This window comes from Pongo abelii, chromosome 1, assembly GCF_028885655.2.
Source record: "Pongo abelii isolate AG06213 chromosome 1, NHGRI_mPonAbe1-v2.0_pri, whole genome shotgun sequence".
Lineage (NCBI taxonomy): Eukaryota > Metazoa > Chordata > Mammalia > Primates > Hominidae > Pongo > Pongo abelii.
This window is the reverse complement of record NC_071985.2, coordinates 158837456-158862098: the sequence shown is the minus strand read 5'-3', so window position 1 is coordinate 158862098 and position 24643 is coordinate 158837456. Positions and strand designations below refer to the sequence as shown.

The following is a 24643-nucleotide window of genomic DNA, read 5'->3' as shown; positions in this document are numbered from 1 at the left end:
TACTTTTATTATCCCCTGTTCTTTACAATTTTAGATAAAGAAATTCAAGCCCAGCACAGGTAAGTAATGTAACTAATGGAACAGAGCTTTAAAGAGAGAGAAAATACAAATCATTTTATCTTGAACCCTGCCATATATTATTACTGAAATCTCTTCCTGCAAAACTCTCTATTCATACATGCTTAGTTTTTAAAGATTGTTCCCATGAACAAAGTTTTTATCTCATGTTACGTGAGCATCAGTGAGAACCTTCATTCTACCAGAGGAAAAAATCCCTGGGGAATAAACTAAAAACAAGACCCTTTAATTAGATCTGTATTTAATAGAAAGAGCACATTAAATTCAAATGCAAAATAAAGACATAACTAATATTTTAAAAAGTATGCACTTTTCAGCAACTGCCTGATTGATTCTTTTGCACCTCCTTTACTCAGATAATTTGGCTTGTTTCCAATGTGAGATTATGTTCTCTCATATTTTGACCTCAGTGTGGAAAATTATGTGGAACCACTTCCTCAGAAGCAGGAGGCACTGTATTTATGGTCAGTTTCACTACTTATCCCTCATACTTGTTTCTCTGTATCAGGACTATTGCTACCTATGATTTAGCATATATTGGCTTGTGCTGGAAGGCATTGTATCTCATTGTGTCTATCTTACCACAGAATGTTGAATCTCATTTCAGTGAAACTTTCTAATCTTGCTTTATCAACAAATGTCTGTTTTCTTATTCCAGATCTACGTTAATCCTATCTATATTTCAGGGCCAAATTTCATTTCTATCTTCTGAACTTTACCAATTAGAATAAGCTATATGAATATTTTCATTTAGTTTTTCATATGTTTGACGTTTGGTATGACCAATATTATAAATTGATGACAGAGTATCCTATCTTATCTCTGCAAGTACAACGTTGAGAAATTCTAGCAAAAAGGTTTCCATTTATTTGCAAAGCTTAGCTACTGATAAGGAATGCAAGGAACAAGAAAAGAGGAAAAGACAACTAAAATAAAGGACAATATAGATTGATGTGGTAGCAGATGTGTCAGCAAAATTGTATTCACATCTAAACAAAATACAAAATCTTCCATATATGTTCCATGTTTTATATTTCTATTGTATCCCATTATATAATCCATGGCTTACATTTGTATTTATATGGTAAATTGAAAAGAAAAAATAAAATATCAAATGTTGATTATGTTAAATATTATATTACTGTAGAGTCTGTGGTATTTTTCTTAAAGTTAGGTTAAACAGACTATACCATTTTAATGATAGAGAATACAAAAACGCAAATTATTGGAGAATTGACTTCTTATAATTTATTTCTTCACCTTCTTATTTCAATATTCGAATAGTAAAGAAAACAAAACATACCTCAAATTTTTTCTAACTAGGAAACCACGTATCCATCTTTGAACAATCAAAACTGGTGAATTATGAGCCAGAATTGCATTAATTTTTGAAGTAATATGTTTAATATTATTAATTTCCTCTTCATAGGTTGTTCCCTGTATAAAGAAAATATAATTAATAATTTTTATCTTTCATGAAAGTATTTTCAAAAGATATTTTACATTTGGTAATCTATTGGTTTAAATAAACTAACAAAATGTTCACAAGGTCTTATAGGCATTATAGTTAAATTATGATACAGTTGGATGTTTGTGCCCTCCAGATCTTATGTTGAAATGCAATTCCCAATATTAGAGATAGGGGCTTGTGGGAGGTATTGGATCATGAGGGCTGTTCCCTCCTGAATGGCTTAGTGTCATCCCTTTGATGATGAGTGACTTCTTGCTCATATTGTTCACATAAGATCTGGTTGTGGGACCACCCCTTCTGTCTCCTGCTCCCTCTCTCACCATGTGACTTGCCTGCCTCCCATTCACCTTCCACCATGATTGTAGGCTTCCTGAGGCCCCCACCAGAAGCAGATGCCAGCACCATACTTCCTATATACCCTATAGAACCATGAGCCAAAATAAACCTCTTTTCTTTATAAATTACCCAGCCTCAGGTATTTCTTTATAGCAATGAAATTGAGTAATAAAAATAATAAATACATTTTTATTATTAGAGTAAAAGAACAATAATTAGTAGCATCAAATAATTTCAATTCTCTACACAAAACGTAAGATTCTTGATGATAACTTTTTCCATTAAAGATTATTTTCCCAATCTGATAATATATGTATAAAATTTTAACCATAATCATTCTGCTCTCTAAATGGTAGTGGCACAAACAGGTGTCCAATGAAACTGCAAATACTCTGTCAGCCCCCATAAAGAAAATTGATATACTTTGATTCATAAAATAATGTATAGTAGTTAAAAATTTTGTTGTAGCTTAACTAGAATGTTGGACACTTTTATTGGAACACAGCAAATTATCTTGGAAGAGATTCCGTATTGGCTTTGAGAAAGATCTCCTTTCCTGAAAATTTTTAGATTTGAGATCATAGGTTCAGTATATTTCATTGACAATTTGACTGGTCACTATTTTGTTTTGAATGTAAGATAATGCATTAAAAATACTGACAATTGCATTGTTTATGAAGCACCTCTTCTGAAGATTATCAACCATATTACACTTAAAACATACACCTTTTCTGCATATACACTCAATAAAAAAGTTTACAGGAAACAAAAAAAATCACAACACCCTGCAGATTAGTACTGCTTCCGATTTATACTTTCAAACACTCATTGCTAATTATAAACTTATTTCCTTGGCTCTGTCTTTATTCCATTCCCAACATTAGCTACTGAAAACCTTTGACACTATTCAGTACTCTTCCAGTCCATTCCCTGGAGCTTCCTAAACACTGCTTCTTTTTTCACAGAGAAACTAGAGCCACCAAGTCTGAACTCCATCAATTAACTCCCCTCCATTCTCTGTAAATTTAACTATATTCCTATCTATACTGAGTAGAAGTGCCTTCTACTCAAACTTAAAACAAGAAGTAACTCTCTTTTTGTCTAAGATTGGCACTCTGTCACTGTTATAAGTCTCATATCTATTTTCTAAGGCTCTCCCTCTGCTAGCACTATCTGTTCATATATAAAGATGATATAACTTTACCTATCCTTAAATCCTAACCCTCAATCCTTTATATCTAACTTTCATTAAGAGCCCAAAATCTAGAAACAGAATTCCACATTTGTTTCTCCCACTTTCTTTTTTTTCTGTATCTCATTCCACTGGCTTCTATCCCTATCATCCAAGGGCACTTTTTTAAGGTTAACATTGGACATTCCCTCCTTGAAACACTTGCCTTAGATTCTGTACTACACTCCTTTCAGTTTTCCTCTAAATCTTGTTTACTTCTGCACTTAAAAAAAAAAAAAAAAACTATATATACCATGTTTATGACTTCATTGTTACATTGAAAGAATTTTCTCCATGTCGCTTTTTAATCTCTACACATCCTCCAAATGACCACTTCTAAGTTCATAGCTTGAACACTCACTTTTGTGCTACAGACTCTCAGATTTCTATGTTTAGGCCTGACCTCTCTCCTGAGCTATGTAACAATATAGTCAAACTGATATCTAACTAAATACAACTTTCCCAAATATGAATCTTCTTTCCCAACCTGCTTTCTCATATACACTACCTTAGTAAATGGTACCACTGCCCACAGTTGCCTAAACCAGAAACCCTGGAACCATCCTAGGTTCTCTCTTTTTTTATGCTTCCTGGCATGCAAATGTTACTAGATGCAGTACATTCAACATCCCAAATATCAGTCTTACCTCTCTTTTTCTTCTACTTTCTGCCATTGCTTTTCCCATGTCTTCAACACCACTTCCCTAACTTACTAAAATTCTCCTAACTTATATCTTAATTAATTCCTGTTCCCCCACTTCCTCCAAACCATAAAATGCACTATTGCTAGATTGAGCATTCCAAAATGCAAATCTTATCATATGACATTCTAGATTAATATATTTATTGGCTTACCAATGAAAGACAAATTACAAATGTCTCGGTTTGCCACACAAAGTCCTTCTTGATCTAGTCCCATCCTAGCTCCTTAATCTCATCTCCATTTATCCTACATAGAATTACCTGATAATCAAACTTAAATGCTTTTTACAAATGCCATCTGTATTTCTTGAACTGCCTTTTTCAATGATTTGTCTCACAATTTTAGTCTTTGGGAGACTCAGTTCCTTCCCCCAAGAAGACTTTCTTGATGTTGATCTGCATTCAGTGTCTTTATACAATATTATCCTGTGTCCTGTGAAATAATTCATTTGTCACTCTCGACAATGTTGAGTTTCACCTGACCCCTGTGTTCTTGGAAAACAGTGAAAGTTAAGAAATCTCCTCAGTCCTTTGTTACACGAAATGGCTTACTGAAAAGAAGCACCCTGCTCTTTATGACTGACTTAAATAATACTCTTGGATGCCTTTCTTGTTTGTTTATAACAAGACCTGACACAGACCTTCCAAATTCCCATTCTTCCCTTCTGTAACAATTAGCTGAAAGGTTTTGTCCCCACCAGTCAATTGGAATAAAATATTTGTTAGTCAAACTTTAGTTGAGATTATTTCCTTCCCCTGGGCCCCTGAACTCTGGGCCACCATCAGCCCCAGCCAGCACACAGTCTCCCTTTAACAGCCCCTCCTAAGAATAGGTTTTTCTCAGGGTAAAACAGTCTGTGCTCTAAGGTCAGACCATAGCACTTTTCTTCATTCCACTTCCCCACATTCATTTATTTATAGTCTTGTTTATTCCTCCTTATAAATGAGAAATTCTTTTGCCTAACCATTATGACTTTTGCAGATCTTATGGTCAGAACATTCTCCATATTGTAATAATCCCACTCTGCCTATTGCAATAGTTCCTTTCCCTCACATGCAATCAGCTTTTTGAATAAGGTCTCTATTTATTAATCCTGATGTTTTTATCTGACAAATTGTTCTTTAATGCAATCATTGGTGTATCTTCTCCATATAAGCTTACCAAATTTAACAACTCTTCATCCTACATATCTGGACTAACTGAGATATCTGGTCTACAACTGGCATTTGATTATCAACTGACTGTTAAAATACTAAGTAATTATCATTGTTGGCCTCCAAGCATGACTTAACAATGTCAATCAATTTATTCTTGTAACTCAATTACTTTGCATGGCTACAAAGACATCACACTCTTTTTCTCCCTTTTAAACTTTTCTTTGTTTTGCTGATTCATTTTCTTCTGCAAACATTTAAACATTTGATTTAACTTAGATTTTCATTCTTTTTCATCTTTCTTGGCTAACTCTTCTCAAGTGATCACCTTCCTTGTTATATCTTACTGCCTCACATACCTAGATTATCCACATAGCTGTAATCTCCTGTCAGACATTCTTTCTTAAATTACAGGCATATAAAATAAACTTCCAATTCCATTTATTTACTTTCATGTCAAAACCATAAATAATTATCTCCCTAACTTGAATCAATCCACACTCATATCGTATTATCTATATAGTCATAAAAATGATTCTTCATCTTGTCAACCAAGTAATAAACCCATATTCCTCTTTCTCTCGCACCTTTTTCCATTCAATAAATCACTAAATTCTATCAAATAGCCCTTCAATCTGTTCCTTATATGCTACACCTAAACTATTATAATAGACTCCTAATTCCCCTATATTCAATTTCCCTCCACTCCAAAATTACTAGATGATTTTTCTAGAATAAAAATCAGGTCATATAAATGCCTGAAATGTTTCCCCAAGATCTTGCAAGATAAAGTCCTGTCTCCTTAGTATTACATATAACACCCCTTGCTATTTTAATCCCGTTTTTGTCTCCAGCATCATTTGACATGCCCAAACATATCCTCTAAACTCCAAGAACACGAAACTACTTGTTGTCACTTGCATGTGCCAAGCTCTATCAATACCTCTGTGCCTTTGCAAATGCTTTCCACTCTGCCTCACAGGCTCTTCACTCATGCCAACACCCCTATTTGCCTAGTGATTTCTTACATTCAAAAAATTCATCAGAAATATAAATACTTCTGCATTTTTTCCTGTGATTAGAGAATTGAACTTCAAAGATTTTTATAGAAAATATATGTACTTTGCTCACAGAATTTTTCCCAGTACTCAGATTCATGGTGTTTTATCCATTATTTCCTTGATTATTGCTTCTCCTTTATTTGCTTTAATTTTCTCTACTGTAATTCCATCCTATTCATAAATATTACATGAATGTCTACATTTTTTCTCACAACTTTATGTATTTATTCTCATTTTGGTGAAGCCATTCTGTCAAAGGTCAGTTTCTCATATTGAATTTTTGATTTAGTTTATCAACTATTTCAGTTATGTGGCTGAGTCTAAGTTCTTTTCTGAAGCTCCTAACTGCTCTCACATGAGTCCTGTCATATACCATTTGATATTTATTGTAACCCTGACTGTACTTGAATCTCTCCATGAAAACTATTCTGTAGTAATGGATCCTGTCACTTGTTCTATCATCACCCTGAAAACATAGAGGGTTTTGCAGAATTTCCTCTAGTTCCTGTGATTTTATAATATTTTTCAGGAAGAATATCTTAAAGTCAGGCTGCCTTAGTTTCTTCTTTTGATTCAGTTATGTCTTAGTCCATCTGGGTAGCTATAACAAAATACATAGACTGGGTAGCTTATAAACAACAGAAACTTATTTCTATCAGTTCTGGAGGCTGGGAAGTCCAAGATAAAGCTACTGGCAGTTTTAGTGTTGGATTAAGGCCCATTTCCTGGTCCACAGATGGTACCTTCCCACTGTGTCCTCACGTAATGGAAAGGGGACGGATCTCTCTGGGGCCTCTTTACAAAGAACACGAATCGTATTTATGAGGGTTCTACCCTCATGACCTAATCACCTCCAAAAGTCTCCACCTCCAAACACCATCACACTGGAAATTAGATTTTAGCATACAAATTTTAGACTGGCCACATTTAGACCATAGCAGTCTCACCTTCATTGTATCTGACAAAAAGTCTTTGCTATGTCTAGAATTATCCAGAGCTAATAATATTTTGTAAGAATATTATCTTTTACTAGTTTCTAGTATAGATGTGATTTCCACAAATCTGTATGTTTCTTTGTTAATTACATTTGTGCTCATGATGCCACCTGTGGCTTATGATTAAAGGGGTTGAGTGTAATGACGTAAGAGTGCATAAGTGGTGGCAAGGGGATGGGGGGTAGAAGTGTTGGAGAAGCAGAAAGAATACAGGAGGGAATTTAGATGATTAGACCCAAGTAGCCCTGGTCAGAAGCAGTTCTCATCAGTAGAGAACCATTAAGCTCATATTGCAGTTTACATCAGAGTCCTGCTTCTCACTGAGTCATGAAAAATTCCTTCTCATTAAAGAAATAAACGGAATATTCATCAGCTCTGGGTAGTATGAGTGTCCCTTCCAGAAAACAAGTAACCTCCAGACAATACTTAAGCTTTCTGATGTCGTAAAACAATGATCTTGAAAAGTAGCAATAAAGACCCTGCAAAATTTTACAAATGCCATAAACCATTTGATGTCTGAAGATGAAGGAACCCTCTTTGTAAAATAATAATAATAATAATGCATTCACTCCATTAAAGAAGTGATGGCTCTGAAGAAAAACTACATTTGCTTAAATCCTAGTTCTACCACTTGCTAGCTGTGTATTATAGGGTGAATAACCTGTCTCATGTTTTCATCATTTGTAAAATGGAGATAACGATGGTACAACTCACTGGGTTGTTGTGAGGTTTTAAGCATGCAAACAATGTTATCTTTCAACAGTTTTATAGCAATACTTAAAATGATATAGTGTTCTAGGGTTTACAAGGGACTTCTACGTACATTATTATATTTGATACTTACAAAATTTTATCTAAAAAGAGACATGTACTAATTAATTTATCCAAACTAATATAATGTAAAATTATGAAATCAACAAATTAACTATAAAAGATAATCACTACAAATGTTTTCAATCCAACCAAAGGAATTTTAGTAAAGGCTTAGCAAAGAACAAAAGATGCTTAGGCAAAAAACTATCAACAATCAATAAAATGATTGGTAGAATAATAGAAATTCTATACACTGTGCCTGAAATGAACCAGGGGCTATTACTAATCCTGGAACAAAATAGAGTGAGACATGCAAAAGAATATTAAGGACTTTTATAATTATGACTCATATGGATGAGAGTGTTTTGCATGTCGACAGTAAGAGTTGTTTAAAAACTAATTCTAAAACTATATTCTAGTCACATTGTATAAAATGATGCAAAACAATTTCCCAATTAATTTGACATTCTAAATGTCTATTGTACTTATATAATTTTTATCTTTCCTACTTCCATGTTTTTAGTTCTACGATCTAGTCCATAAAGTTTATCTTTTTCTATTTTATTTGTGAATATTTTCCATAAGAATATTTGATCTCATAGAAGTAAAATGTAGAACAGAGGATACTAGAGGCTGGGAAGGGTAGAGGGAAAGAAGAGCTAGGAAAAGATTTGTCAGAAGATAGAAAATTACATGTAGATAGGAGGAATAGGTTCTAGTGTTTATATCACTGCAGAATGACTATAGTTAATAATAACATATTATATAGTTTTAGACAGCTAGAAGGAAGATAGTGAATGTTCCCAACACAAAGAAATGATAAATGTTTGAGATGATGAATATGCTAACTATGCTGATTGGATCACTATACACTATATATTTTGAAACACCATGAATGCCATAAATATGTACAATTATATCAGTTAATTTTTTTTAAAAAATCCAAATTTGGCACACATTTTCTCAGCATATTTGAAAAGCGTAAAACATACCAATCCCATAAGTGTTTATTTCAAATAAAGAAAAATCATATCATTTTTACCTTTTTATTTATTCTTTTAATATTATGTTCACTTTTAATAGTTCCACAAAATGGTAAAAAATCTGTGTGAAACTCCCCACACTAGCATGGAAGCTTTTGTATTATTTAAATCAGTATTTCTAAGGATCACTTGGTAAACACTGAGGTACAAGAGGGCTATGTTTTATTAACTGTGAACCCAGGGCATACAACAAAACTGTAACATAGTACATAGTAGTTATATAATAAAAGTGAGTACTCTAAGTGTGCTAGGCAGTGAAAATATAATTTTTCTATTGTTGAAATAATTCTACATAAATAGCATTATTCTATGGACATTCATACAGATTGCTGCATGTATATCAATAATTTGTTAATATTTCTGGTTGAGTACTATACCATGGTAGGGATGTGTCAATTCATTTAACCATTCACTCATTGAAGGACATGTAGGTATTTTCCAGTTTGGGGCCATTACCAATAAAACTGCTTTAAACACTCATGTACAAGCTTTTATGTGAACATAAGCCTTCATTTCTCTGGGATAAATTCTCAGTATTACAATTGCTGAATCATATGATTATTCCATGTTTCGTTTTTTCAGAAAATGCCAATATCTTTTCCAGAGTGGCTGCACTATTTTATTTTCCTACCACTTTTTCTGCATACATGCCAGAATTTATCGTCACTCCTTTTTTTTTTTAATTTTAGCCATTCTGAATAGTATGTAGTAATATCTCATTGTGGTTTTAATTTCCATTTCCCTAACAGCTAATGATATTGAATATTTTTTCATGTGATTACTTTGCCATCGGTATATACCCTTTGGTGAAATTCCTCTTCTGGATTTTGTTCAATTTTTAATTAGATTGTTTCATATGTTTTTGATGTGTGTGTGTATGTGTGTCTGTGTGTGTGTGTTAAGGCTTGAGAGTTGTATACATTTTCTATATACTAGTCTTTTTTCAGATACATGGTGTTACAGGCTGAATCGTTTCCCCTCAAATTCATATACTGAATTCCTAACCCCCAATAACTCAGAATGTGACTGTATTTGGAGATAGAGTTCTAAGAGTTAAATAAGTTAAAATAAGACCATATGGGTGGGCTCTAATACAGTATGACTGGTGTTCTTTTAAGAAATTTGGACACAAACACTTTCACAGAGGAAACACCATGTAAAGACCGGGAGAAGAAGAGCATCTACAAGCCAATGAGAGAGTCTTCAGAAGAAATCAACTTTGCTGATGCCTCAATCTTGGACTTCTAGCCTCCAGAATTGTAAATAAATAAATACATTTCTCTTTAAGCTACCTAGTGGTACTTTGTTACGGCAGCCCTAGCAAACAAATACATAGAGTTTGCAAATACTTGCCCCAAATCTGTAGCTTATCTTTTCATTCTCTTAACAGGGTCTTTCATAGAGCAAAATTTTTGAAAAAAAAATTTGATTACATGCATTTTATCATTTATTCCTTTTACAAAGTATGCTTTTGATGTCAGGTCTAAGAACTCTGTCTAGTCCTAGATCCCCAAAAGTATTACTTTTCTAAAATTCTGTAACTTTACATCTTACACAACTGCTTGACCTATTTTGAGATAATTTTTGTATAAAGTATGAAACTTAGACTGAGGGTTTTTGATGTTATTGGTCTTTTGGCTATGGATAGCTAATTGCTCCAGGACCATTTATTGAAAAGACTTTCTTACTTCATCAAATTACATTTGTACCTTTGCCAAAATTCATTTGGACATATTGCATGAACCTATTTTTAGGTTTTATTTTCTGTTCTATTGATCTATGTGCCCATGTGTTATCAATACCACCACAGTCTTGATTATGATAGCTACACATGTCTAAAAATAAAGTAACTGATGCATCCCACTTTTTTCTTGTTTTTCTAAGTTCTTTTAGCAATTCTAGTTTGTTTATATTTCCACATAAAATTCAGTATAATCTTGACTACATCTACAATCTTATGGAATTTTGATAGGAATTGCATTGAAGCTGTATATAAATTTCAGTAGAATTGAGATCTTTATTTTTATTTTTTAAATCAGTGTTAATGTAGTTTTCAGCACAGCAATACTGTGCATGTATCATTAGATTTATATATTAAGTATTTCATTTCTTTGAATGATGATAAATTGTATTTCAAATTTTGGCTTCCATGTGTTCATTGCTAGTATATAGAAATATAATTAAGTTTTGTAGGTTTATCTGGCATAATGAGACAATGCTAACCTTACTTATTAGTTCTAACACATTCTTTGTAGATTCTTGAGGATTGTTTACATAGGTGATCATTTGATCTGCAAATAGAGTTGTATTTCCTATTTTCCAATTTCTATTCCTTTTGTTTCCTTTTCCCACCTTGTTGTACTGGCTATTTTCTGGCACTATGTTGAAAAGAGAAGTGATAGTGGACACCCATGCTTTATTCCCAATAATGTGGGAAAAGCGTTCTTTCACCATTAAGCATAATGTTAGTTGTAGGTATTTTCTTGATGTTTTTCCTCAAGTTGAGGAAGTTGCCTTCTAAACATATTTTTCTGAAAGTTTTTGTCACAAATAGATGTTGAAATTTGTCAAATGTTTTTTCTGCATGAATTGGTATGACATCTCTTCTTTAGTCTTTTAATAAGGTGGATTGCATTCATTGGTTTAGAATGTTGAACCATCCTTGAATCCCTATACTTGGTCTCACTTGGTCATAGTATATATTTTTATATACTGCTGAATTGTATTCGCTAATATTTTTAAAGATTTCTATGCTTATAATCTTAAGGAATATTGATCTGTGGTTTTCCTTTCTTGTGCTGTCTTTTATTTTGGTATCCAGATAATTTTAGCTTCATAATATAAATTAGGAGGTGTTTCTTTTTTATTTTTATTTTTTGGAATATATTGTACAGATTTGGTGTTACTTTTACATGTTCGGGATAATTCTCCAGTGAAGCAATCTAGGCTTGTATGTTTCTCTTTTGTGAATTTTAAAACTATGAAATCAATTTCCTTAATAGTTATACAATTATTCAAATTATCTATTTCATGGTGGGTGAGTTTTTGTAGTTTGTGTTTTTTTCTGTAGAAGTGTTTCATTTCATCCAGACTGTCTAGTTTACGTGTGTAGAATATTTAGTATTATTATTCTGTTAACATTTGCAAGGCCTGTGATCTCCCTGGTTTCATGCATGATGTTGATAATTTGTCTCTCCCTTTTCCTTTGTCAGTCTTGACAGGTTTGTCAATTTTATTCACTGTTTCAAAGAACCAGATGCTTGTTTTCCTAATTTTCTCAACTTCTTTGGTTTTTCAGTTTCACTAATATTCACTCTTTATCATTTTGTTCCTTCTGCTGGCTTTGGGTTAATTTTGCTCTTTTCTAGTTCTTGAGTGAGAAGCAAAGATCATTGATATGATATTTTCCCTCTTTTCCAATTTAGTGCTATAAATTTTCCTCTAAGCATTGCCTTAGCTGTGTCCCACAACTTTTAATACTTTGTATTTGTATTTTTATTCAGTTAACCATTTCTGTATTTCTTTTACACTATCCTCTTTTGGGCTAAGGACACAAATAGACAATTCGCAAAAGAAGATATACAAATGGCCAATAAACATATGAAAAAAATGCTTAACATCACTAATTGTCAGGAAAACACAAATCAAAACCACAAGGTGATATCACCTTACTCCTGCAAGAATGGCCATAATAAAAAAATAATAATAATAGATGCTGGCGTGGATGTGGTGAAAAGGGAACACTTTTACACTATTGGTGAAAATGTAAACTATTACAACCACTATGGAAAACAGTGTGGAGATTATTTAAATAACTAAAAGTAGATCTACCATTAGATCCAGCAATCCCACTCCTGGGTATCTATCCAGAGGAAAAGAAGTCATTATACAAAAAAGATACTTGCACTTGCACACAGATGTTTAGAGCAGCACAATTTGGAATTGCAAAAATATGGAACCAGCCCAAATGCCCATCAATCAACGAGAGGATAAAGAAAATGTGGTATACATATACCATGGAATACGACTCAGCCATAAAAAGGAATGAAATAATGGCATTTGCAGCAACCTGGATGAAATTGGAGACCATTATTCTAAGTGAAGTAACTCAGGAATGGAAAACCAAATATCGTATGTTCTCACTCACAGTGGGAGCTAAGCTATAAGGACTCAAAGGCATAAGAAGGTGATAGGTTCATAGGTGCAGCAAACCACCGTGGCACATGTTTAACTATGTAACAAACCTGCACATCCTGCACATGTACCCCAGAACTTAAAATAAAAATAAAAATTAAAAAATATGACACTCTGAACTTCCACATTTTTTTTTAAAGAATGATACAATGGACTTTGGGGACTTGGGGAAAGAAGTGGTAGGGGGTGAGGGATAAAAGACTACACACTGGATATAGTGTACGTTGCTCTGGTGATGGGAGCACCAAAATCTCAGAAATCACCACTAAAGAACTTATTCTTGTAACCAAACAGCACCTGTTCCACAAAAATCTATTGAAATGATAAAATACACTAAAAACCACTGAATTGTACAATTAAAAACATAAAATAAAACACACACACACACACACACGAAAGACTTCCTCCTTGACTAATGGATTTATTAGAAATGTGTAATAGTTTCCAAGTGTTTGGAGATTTTCCTCTTATCTTTCTGTCATCAGCTAGCACACCCTGTATGATTTAAATTCTATTAAATTTATTGATATTTGTTTTAGGGATAGTTGCTGATATTTGATTTAAGGATATAGTCTATATAGAATTTCATGGACACTTGAAAAGAATGTATATTTTGCTGTTGTTGGGTGGTGTTCTATAAATGTCAATTACATACTATTGGTTAATAGGATGTTCATATTTTCTATATATATCCTAATTTCATATCTAGTTGTTCTAATTTCCTGTCTAGTTGATAGAGAGAAGTATTCACATCTCTGACTATATTTGTAGATTTGCTTATCTCTCATTTCAGTTTTCTGTCCATATATTTTCTTGCTTTATTGTTTAATGCATCCCCATTTAGAATGGCTATGCCTTATTAGTAGATTGAAACTTTTATCATGATATAACATCTCTCTCCACCTCTGATAATTCCCTTTGTGCTGAAATTTCCTTTATCAGATATTCATACAGCTACTCAATCCTACTTTTCTTTAACTAATTTTTGTATGATACATATTTTTCCATCATTTTATTTTCAATTTGCCTATAGCATTCAATTTGAAATTAGTTTATTGTTAACAACACATAGCTGAATAATGTTTTGAAGCCCAATTTGCCAGTCTCTTTCTTACAATTGGCATATTTAGACCATTTACTGTAAATTTTAATGTAATTATAGACAGGTTAATGCTTAAGACTACCATTTTATTTTTTGTTTTCTGTTAGATTCCTCTGTTTTTTTCTCTCATTGTTTTCTTCTCTTGATTTCCTATGGGTTACTTAAACATTTTTGGAATTACATTTAGATTTATCTATAGTGAGGTTTTCTCCCTGAGTTTTCCCGACATATAATTAGTATACACAAAAAGCCTAAACATAATTAATGTGAGTATGGACATATGTATTACTTGTGTTACTATGTCCATAATCAAGGTAATAAACATATCCATCACCTCTAAAAGTTCTTTCGGTTCTCTTGTGTCACTTTTATTTTCTTTTGTTTGTTTGTGGTAAGAACACTTAACATGAGATCTACTCACTTAATAAACTTTTAAGTTTACAATACATTATTGCAAGCTTTAGGCTCTATGTTGTACCACAATTTGCAGGAACTTCCTCATCTTGCATAACTGGGTATTTGTAAACCTTGAACAACACTTCCCATGGTGTCCTCCCTATCCCCTGGTAAACATGATTTGATTATCTACTGCTGTAAATTTGACTATGTTAGACGCTTCACACAGGAGAAATCATCCAGTATTTGTCCTTCCATGACTGACCTGTTTCACATTGCATAGTTATCTTTCAGGTCCATCCATATTGTCACAAATGGTAGGATTTCCTTCTTTTTTTAAGGCTAAACAATATTCAATTGTGTATGTATAGTTTATTTCTGTACTCATCTCTCTGTGAACATGCAGGCTGTTTCTGTCTCTTGGCCATTATGAATAACGTTACAATGAACATGGAATACTGTTCAAGATCCTGATTTTAACTGTTTCTTATATAGACCCAGAAGTAGAAATGCTGGATCGTATGATAGCTCTATTTGTACTTTGTTGAGAAACCTCTATAATGTTTCCATAATAGCTGTACCATTTTACATTGCCACCAACAGTGTACAAAGGTTTCAATTTCTCCAACACTTTTTTTAAGAGACAGGGTCTTACTCTGTCACCCAGGCTGGTGTGCCACTGGCAAAATTGTAGCTCATTGCAGCCTTAAACTCCTGGACTCAAGCAATCCTCTCACCTTAGCCTCCCAACTAGCTGAGACTACAAGTGCACGCCACCACACCTGGTTAATTTCTTAATTTTTTGTAGAGACAGGGTCTTGTTATGTTGTCCAGGTTAGTCTTGAACTCCTGGCCTCAAGTGATCCTTCTGCCTCAGCCTCCCAAAACACTGGAATTACAGGCTGCTTTGTTGTGTTTTAATAATAGCCATCCTAGGAAGTATGCAATGGTATCTCCTCATTCTTTTATTTTCATTTCTCAGATGATTAGTAATGTTATCTTTTCATATATCTTTTTTATATATTCATTTTTATGTATTCTTTGGAGAAATGTCTATTCAAGTCTGTTAACCATTCCTTATTCGGGTTATTTTTTGTTTGTTTGTCTTTGCTATTAAGGTATAAGAGTTCCTTATATAATTTAGAAATTTACCCCTCATTAAATAAATGATTTGCCAATATTTTCTCCTAGTCTATAGGTTGCCATTTCACTCTGTTGATTGTTTCCCTTGCTGTGTAGCAGCTTTTTAGTTTGATGTAGTCTTAATTGACTGTTCTTGCTTTTGTTGATTGTGTTTTTAGTGGGATATTGGAGAAACCATTGCCAGGACCGATGTCAAGGTTTTCCCGTTTCCTTCTAGAAGTTTTATAGATTCAGATCTTACCTTTAAGATTTTAATTCTTTTTGAGTATAGTGTAAGACAAAGGTCCAATTTCATTCTTTTTGATGTGGATATCCAGTTTTCTCAACATCTTCTACTGAAGAGAATATCTTTTCTCTGTTGTGTATTCTTGGCACCCTTGCTGAAAATTAGTTGAACATATATTCATGGGTTTATTTCTAGGTTCTGTATTCTGTTCTATTGTTCTATATGCCTATTTGTATGCCAGTACTACACTGTTTTAATTACTATAGATTTGTAACGTATTTTGAAACCAGTAAGTGTGATGCCTCCAGCTTTATTTGGTTTTTGTGTTTGTTTTGCTTAAGATTGTTTTGGCTATTCAGGATCTTTTGTGGTGCCATATTAATTTTAGGATTTTTTTCCATTTCTGTAAAAAATTACTTAGGTATTTTGATAGGAATTGATCAAATCTGTACATTGCTTTGGGTGGGATAGACATTTTAACAATACTAATTTTTTAGTCCATGAACCCATGATACCTTCCAAGTTATTTATGTCTACTTTAGTTTTTCCATTAGAGTTTTATAGTTATCAATGTACAAGTTTTCACCTCCTTGATAGGTTTATTCCTATGTATTTTATTCTTTCTGGTGCTACTTTAAATGGGATTGCTTTCTTAATTTCCTTTTCAGATTTTTTATTATTAATGTATAAAAATGTAACTGAGTTATGTGTAACTTTACTAAATTCATTTATTAAATCTAACAGTATTCTTGTGGCATGTTTTAAGGTTTTCAACATATAAGACCATGCCACCTGCAAGTGGAGATAAATTTACTTCTTCCATCCTAACTTTTATGGCATTTATTTATTTGTTTAGTCCAATTGCTTTGGCTTGGACTTCCAATACTATGTTGAATAGAGGCATCGTTACCTTGTTCCATATCTTAGGAAAAAAAACTTAAGTTTTTCACTGTTGAGTATGATGTTAACTGTGGGCTTTTTATATATAGTCCTTATATTGCATTAAGGGAAACTCTTTCCATACATAATTGTTGAGAGCTTTTTTAATCATAAAAGGTGTTGAATTTTTGTCAAATGTTTTTCTGCATCTATGGAGATAATTGTGTGATTTTTATTATTCATTCTGTTAATGTGGTGCATCACATTGATTGATTTGCATAGGTTGAACCATCTATGGCTCCCAGAGATAAATCTCTCTCAGTCATAGTGTGTGATCCTTTCAATGTGCTGTTGGATTCAGTTTCTTAATACTTTGGTGAAAATTGCTGTAACCATGTTCATCACAGATATTGACCTGTAGTTTTCTTGTGTTGTTTTTGCCTGGCTTTGGTAGCAGTGTAATGCTGGACTTATAACATGAGTTTAGAAGTGTGTGCTCTTCTTTTTGGGGGGCAGAATTTAAAAATAATTGGTATTAATGCTTTAAAATTCATATATAAAGCCATCTGACCCTGGGCTTTTCTCATTAGGGAGGAATTTGATTACATAATCAACCTCCTTATTTGTTATAGGTATGTTCAAGCATTCTATTTTTTCTTGATTTATTCTTGGGAGGTTTTTATACCTATATAAGGAACTCTTGTATGTTTCTGGGAATTTATTCACTATTTCTTCTAAGTTGTCCACTTTGTTGGAGTATGTTTTAGATGAGTCTCAAAATCTTTTTTATATCTGTGGCATTAATTGTAATGTCTCTTCTTTCATTTCTGAGTTTGTCTTCTTTTTTTCTGTGTTTTGCTGAGTTTGTCTATCTTGTTTGTCTTTTAAAAAAAACAACTGATTTTTGTTGAATTTCTTTGCTATTCTGTATTTCATTTAGTTCTGCCCTGATCTTTATTTATTTCTGCCAATTTTAGGTTTAGTTTGTTAATTTTTCTAGTTCCTTCAGGTATACAGTTGGTTGAGATCGTTTTTTCTTTTTTAAAATAGATTTCACTATAAACTTCCCTTATCATACTGCTTTTACTTTATCCTATAAGTTTTGGTAGGTTGTGTTTTCACAAATTTTATTAAGTTCATTTTCACTTGTATCAGTGTTTTATAATTTCTTTTGATTTCTCTTTTGACTCAATAGTTGTTTAATTTCCTTGCATTTGTGAATTTTCCCAATTTCCTTTTGTTAATGGTATCTAGTTTTATTTCATTGTGCTTAGAAAATATTCTTGGAATAAATTCAATCATTTTAAATTTCTTAATACTTATATGTGACCATGTCATTTATTTTAAAGAAGGTTCTGTGTGTGCTTGAAAGGAATGTATATTATATTACTGCTGGATTCTGTGTACATGTCTTTTAGGTGTATTTGGCCCCCAGTGTCATTCAAGTCTGCTGTTCCCTATCAATTTACTTTCTGGATGATCTATCAATTGTTGAAAGTGGGGTATTGAAGTATTGTATTATTGTGTTTCTGTTTTCTCCTAATAACTGCTAATGTTGCTTCATATATTACATAATTTAATGTTGAGTGCAAATATATTTATATTTGATATAGCTTCTTGTTGGATTAACCCTTTTATCATTACTTGATGGCTTCCTTTGTCTTTCGTAAGTTTTTAAATTAAATCCTACTTTTTTAATAAATGTAGACACTCCTGGTATCCTTTGGTTATGATTAGCAAGAAATATGTTTTTCCATTTCTTTCCCTTCACCAATATGTGAGGATTTAAATACAAGGAAAGTCTCTTGAAGACAGCATATAGTTGGGTCTCGGTTTTTTAAAAATCCATTCAGGCCGGGCGCAGTGGCTCACACCTGTAATCCCAGCACTTTGGGAGGCTGAGGCAGGTGGATCACGAGGTCAAGAGATTGAGACAATCCTGGCCAACATCCTGGCCGTCTCTACTAAAAATACAAAAAATTAGCCAGGTGTGGTAGCGGGCGCCTATAGTTCCAGCTACTTGGGAGGCTGAGGCAGGAGAATGGCATGAACCCAGGAGGTGGAGCTTGCAGTGAGCCGAGATCACGCCACTGCACTCCAGCCTGGGTGAGAGCAAGATTCCATCTCAAAAAAAAAAAAAAAAAAAAAAAAAAAAAACATTCAATCCCTCCTTATCTTTTAACTGGTGAGTTTAATCCATTTACACTTAAAATAATTATTAATAGTAAGGCTAATGATTACCATTTTATTGTTTTCTGTTTTGTAGTTCTCTTGTTCTTCTTCTCTTGCATTCTTTCTTTGTGGCTTGATAATTTTTATACTGCTATGCTTTGATGCTATTTTATCTTTTGTGTATCTACCATAGGTTTTTTCTTTGTTATCATGAGTTTTGTATCAAACCTCTTAATAAAGTCTATTTTAAGCTGCCATAAATTATTGTCAAACACATGTACATTTCTGCACTTTTACTGTCCCCTCCCATATTTTGTCACTGATACCATGCTTTTCATATTGTATATTCAGTAACAAATTTTGTTTAGACTTAATGTTTTGTTTCAATTCAAACAATAATAAAAAATAATAAAATAAATTTTGTTTCAATTCAAAAAACTTCCTTTAGCACTTCTTGCAAGGTAGGCCTAGTGGTGATGAACTACTTCAATTTTTGTTTATCTGTAAATGTCTTTATCTCTCTTTTATTTTTTGAATAAGCATTTTGCTAGGCATAGTATTTTTGGTTGGCACGTTTTGGGTTTTTTGTTGTTGTTTATTTAGCGTTCTGAATATACCATCTCATTTTCTTCCAGCCCACAAGGTTTCTGATGTATCTTGATGTAAATTTCTTTCATTTCTATCTATGTGCAGATTTTTGGGCTTCCTAAGTATAGGTATCCGTTTCTTTCTCCAGATTTGTGAAGTGTTCAGTCATTATTTTATACGCTTTCTTCCCTCTTTTCTCTCTGTCTGTCTCTCTTAACTTTGTAAGATATCCATAATGCGTTATATTGTTTTACTTGATGGTGTCTCATCAGTCCCATAGAGTTTCTTCACACTTTTTTTTTTCTTTTCTTTTCTTTTCATCTCTCTGACTGGACACTTTCAAATGACCTGTCTTTAATTTCACTAATTCTTTCTTCTGCTTGACTGAGTCTACTGTTGAAACTCTCTATTGAATTTTTCAGTTAATTCATTATAACACTGAACTCTACAATCCCCCTTCCCCCCTTCCACCCTTCCCCCCTTCCTTCCTTCCTTCCTGTTTTTGACAGGAGTTTCACTCTTGTTGCCCAGGCTGCACTGCAATGGTGCAATCTCAGCTCACTGTAACCTCTGCCTCCCAGGTTCAAGCAATTCTCCTGCCTCAGCCTCCCAAGCAGCTGGGATTACAGGCACCTGCCATCACGCCTGGCTAATTTTTTTTTTTTTTTTGTATTTTTAATAGTGACAGAGTTTTGCCATGTTAACCAGGCTGGTCTTGAACTTCTGACCTTGGGTGATCCACCTGCCTCGGCCTCTGAAAGTGCTGGGATTACAGGCATGAGTCACTGCGCCCAGCCTACAATTTCATTTTGGTTAATGTTTTCTATTTCTTGTTGGTTAATAGTTTCTATTTCTTTAACATCCCATTTTTTATGTATTGTTTTTCTGATTTCATTTAGTTATTTGTCAATGTTCTTTTGTAGTTCACTAAGATTCTTTAAGAATATTATTTTGAATTCTTTGTGAGGCAGTTTGCAGATTTCCATTTCTTTAGGTTTGGTTGCTAGAGAGAGCTTTATTAGTTTCCTTTAGTTTCCTTTGATGGTAGAATGTTTCCCTTATTCTTCATTGTCCTTATATACTTATGTTGGTGCTTGTGCATTTGAAGAAGTTACATCTAAAACAATCTTCTCATCTTCATAGGCTGGCTTTAGGAATTAAAGGTCTTCACCAGTCAGTGCACCCTGGGATTCTGAGGCTCTGACTGGTGTCTATGGTTGGTGAAGCCTGCTGACCAGTGTCTACTGGCTCTAAAGTCAGATGAGGCCAATGAGGTCCAAGGTCAGGTGAGGCCAGCTGGTCTGCTGGGGCCAAATGTAAGAAAATGTTGTTAGGTGAAGATGCTGACAGGTCTACAGTCAGTGAAGGCCAATGGTAGGGGCTATGGGGCTACTACCAATATCTGTTTGCCCACCACTAAGAGCTCTGCCCTCCCCCTTTTCTTGTTGTTGTTGTTCCTAGTTGTCCCCTGATGATTTAGCTGTGCTAATTCTCCCATATTCTGGCTGAGGCAAGACAGAAATGCACCTCTCAGGCAACACCCTGAAATGCTGAGGAAAATGAACATTCATCTCAGACTCTCCTTCCCGCACTGGATAAATGGGAGGCCAAAAAGATCCTTCTCACTGTGATGCTCTGCTAGCTTGGGGAAAGGGTGATACAAGTAAAGTAAAATTGTTCCTTTTATCCTTTTAACATTCTTCCCCAGATTTTGCACTCTACTGGGTGCGTAACCTCTCCCCTGGGTTCCGGAATTCTCACAAAGGCATTATTATCCATGAATAGTTACTAAATTGGTGCTTCTGAGGGAGGGCTAGAACTGGGAATCTCCTATTCTTCCATCTTGCTGACATCACACTCCTCTCTATATATTGTTTTTGTGTATCTCTTTGTACAGCTTAGTAGATGATTTAACATACCACAGTCAACTAATGTCACAACCATGTAATGTCACCAATTTACCAGATCAGGTGAAGTATGGAAACCTTATCCCTCTTAACATCCCTTTACACTCCTGTTTATAATTCTTAAGTATACATTCTATATATATTTAGAACAACCTGAGACAGTGTTATAATTTTTGCTTACACAGTATTTATAATACTCAAGAGAAAGAAAGTGTATTTCATTTACCCATATTTTTGCTTACCATGTTCTTTCTTCCTTCCTGATATTCCACAGCCTTCTTTTATCATTTTCTTTCTATGTAGAGAGCTTCCTTTAGCTATTATTTTAGGGGAGGTATGCTAGTAATAGATTCTCTTAGTTTTCCTCTATCTGAGTATATATTAATTCCTTCTTCATTCCTGAGGAATATTTTCATTGCCATAGAATTAAGACTTGATCGTGTTATTTTCTTTCTGAGCTTGAAAAATATTTTGCAACTTGCTTATATTCTTTACGGTTTTTGGTGCAAAATTTTCTGTCATTCTCATTGTTTTTCACCTATAGGTAAAGTGTTGTCTTTCTTCTTTGTTTTCCAGATTTTTTTCGTTTGTGTTCAGTTTTAAGTTTAATTAAGATATTTTTTGGCATTGGATTTCTTTGGGCTGATTTGGGGTTTTCTCAGCTTCTTAAATCTGCAGACTTATGTCTATTGCAACATTTGGGAAGTTTTTAGCCATTATTTCTTAATCAAGCACCTTTTCCGTGCTGCACTCTGTTTTCTCTTGAGACTCTGATGACATGAAAGTTATATCTTTTATTATAATTCCATGGACACCTGAAGCTATGTTCATTTTTCAGTATTTTTTTTCTGTTGTTTATATTGTAGGGGTTATAGCTCCTGTGTGGTCTTAATTGGCACAGCTTTAGGGGTAGCCTTGTTATCACCCAGCAATGGTAAAAGTCTTGATCTCCATTAGTTCTCCTCTGACACCACCTCAGCAGAGAGGGGCAGGAATGTTGTACTACAATGGGTTAGTAAGAGCTTATAACTGGCCAACAGAAATGAAATCCCTGGTTCCTTACTTGGCCTCCTTTGACATCACCCTACAGGGTGTTGGGTTGCTTCACTTGAGTCTCAAAAAGGTAGAGGTCTAAATTCCCCACCCAGACTTTGCTGCATGGGCGAATGTGAGACCACAGATTTTTCTGTACTTTGACTGCAGTAGAGTGGTTATTTTCTAAAAGTTATCAGTCTTGCTATGTTGATCCTTTCCTGTTCATTTAGATAGACAGAGCAGGCTTCTGTTACTTTTTTTAATATGTATTTTTTTGTTTGCACCCTTTGTCCCTTCTGTGTTGCTGGCTTTGTCAGCTTCAGGTTTTGGATATATGAAGGTGTAGGGGTTCTTTCAGCTGCTAAGTATGTCTATGCCAACTATGCAGTCTGGCACTGGGGAAATGACTGGCCTAGCCTCCCAGCCTACATCTTTCTCCTGTGCTGGATGCTTCCTGCCCTCAAACATTGGACTCCAAGTTCTTCAGTTTTGAGACTCAGACTGGCTCTCCTTGCTCCTCAAGCTTGCAGACAGCCTATTGTGGGACCTTGTGATCATGTAAGTTAATACTTAATAAACTCCTCTTTATATATATATCTATCTATCCTATTAGTTCTGTCCCTCTGGGGAACCATGACTAATAAAGAAGAAAAACAAACCAGCAAAATGAAGAACTTACCACTGTGTCATTTCTTGGGTTTCAACTGTTCTATCCAGTCTGCCTCTTCTCTTTACCTTTTTAGTCTCTTGATGTTTGTGTATAATTTTTAAGATATTAATATGTTTATTACATATAATATCTTAAGGAATTATATGTTTTACATTATATGTTTTAAGGAACATATATTTTAATGTTTTAGGGAATTAATATGTTTATTACAGATCATATAATTTAATTATATAATACATAGTAATTACTACCATATAATGTCCAGGATATTTAATTGTACTTAGCTACAGGAATATCTACTCTATCTTCTTAGAAATGGAAGCCCTATGTGCTTATTTTTCCACACATAATTTGTTGACATAAAAATGTTATGTTTTCCTTCCACTATAATATTTTCTATTGATTTATTCTTATATTTATCAAAGTATTTATGGTATATGTTTTTGCATAATACTATTGTGCACATTAATTGTCAGAACTAAAATATCATTATTGTGGCTGTTACTTTTTATATCAATGAAAGAGTTCCTATCTATGCCATTTAATGCTTTATATACTGAATTCTACATTGTTTGAAACTAATGTTAAGTATTTGCTTTATTCTACTTAATATATATTTGCTTAGCATTTTATGTTGATCTGTTCACCATTACTTTGGTTTTTGGAATCAATCTTGCCAATAAACAACTTTATTTCGGTTTTTACATTCATTTATAATACACTTACAATTTACTTACATTTACATTCAGGAAACATCCATAAATGTAAACATGTAATTTTCATAAGCCATCATCTTACTTTTGACAGTTTTATGGTTTTCTTATATAGACTGTTTAAATGTATATTCTTTTTTATCTTTTGTATTTTTTGAAAGCAAAAACACGTTAAATTTTACAAAAATTATTTAATCTATATTACTCTACTGAGTCAATTATAAATTTACTTTTAAATAGTTTTTGGTAATTATACATACGATTTTTATATTTTGTTTGACATTTACATTAAAAGAACAAATGGATGCTAAATGCTCAAGTTAAAAATCTCTACCTTAAAATATCAACCTTGTACTGCATTATCAATTTGTTTTTCTCTGTGTAACAGAGATATTAGCTGCCTTACAAGAATCTTCCTTCTTTTTTATTAATAGAATATTGGTTTTGTTTAGGAAGTAAATGTGTCCACTTAAAAATACTCATCAAACCAGATTCCATTCTATCTAGTGGTAGTCATGTGAGGCAGTTCCAGTGGTAGAAGTCTATCAAGTAAGACGTTTGCAGGAGCTATTATTTCCTAATATAAAATGAACAGACTTCACTGGCATGTGATTTTTGTTCTCACCAATCCCTTTTTTCTGCCCTAAGCACATTCTTGGATGTGAAGAAGTTCATTGCCTATGAGAGGTAGGGGGACTGTCCACTTGCTAAAGGTGGCAGAGCAGGAAGCTAG

General features: G+C 33.6%; 2 protein-coding genes across 3 annotated transcripts in view; one reads left to right on the top strand and one right to left on the bottom strand.

Moving 5' to 3' along the window:
* LRRIQ3 (leucine rich repeats and IQ motif containing 3) overlaps nucleotides 1-24643 on the bottom strand; it is a 175946-nt gene that overhangs the window by 131980 nt on the left and 19323 nt on the right. Inside the window, exon 4 of the mRNA XM_002810699.4 lies at nucleotides 1382-1515. Coding sequence (XP_002810745.2) covers nucleotides 1382-1515 — 134 coding nt within the window. The remainder of the gene's footprint in view (nucleotides 1-1381; nucleotides 1516-24643) is intronic.
* FPGT (fucose-1-phosphate guanylyltransferase) overlaps nucleotides 9579-24643 on the top strand; it is a 43402-nt gene continuing 28337 nt past the window's right edge. Inside the window, exon 1 of one of the 2 annotated variants that reach the window (XM_054535942.2) lies at nucleotides 9579-23085. The gene's annotated coding sequence lies outside the window, so the exon portion shown is untranslated. The remainder of the gene's footprint in view (nucleotides 23086-24643) is intronic. The other variant, XM_054535974.2, reaches the window with a different exon arrangement.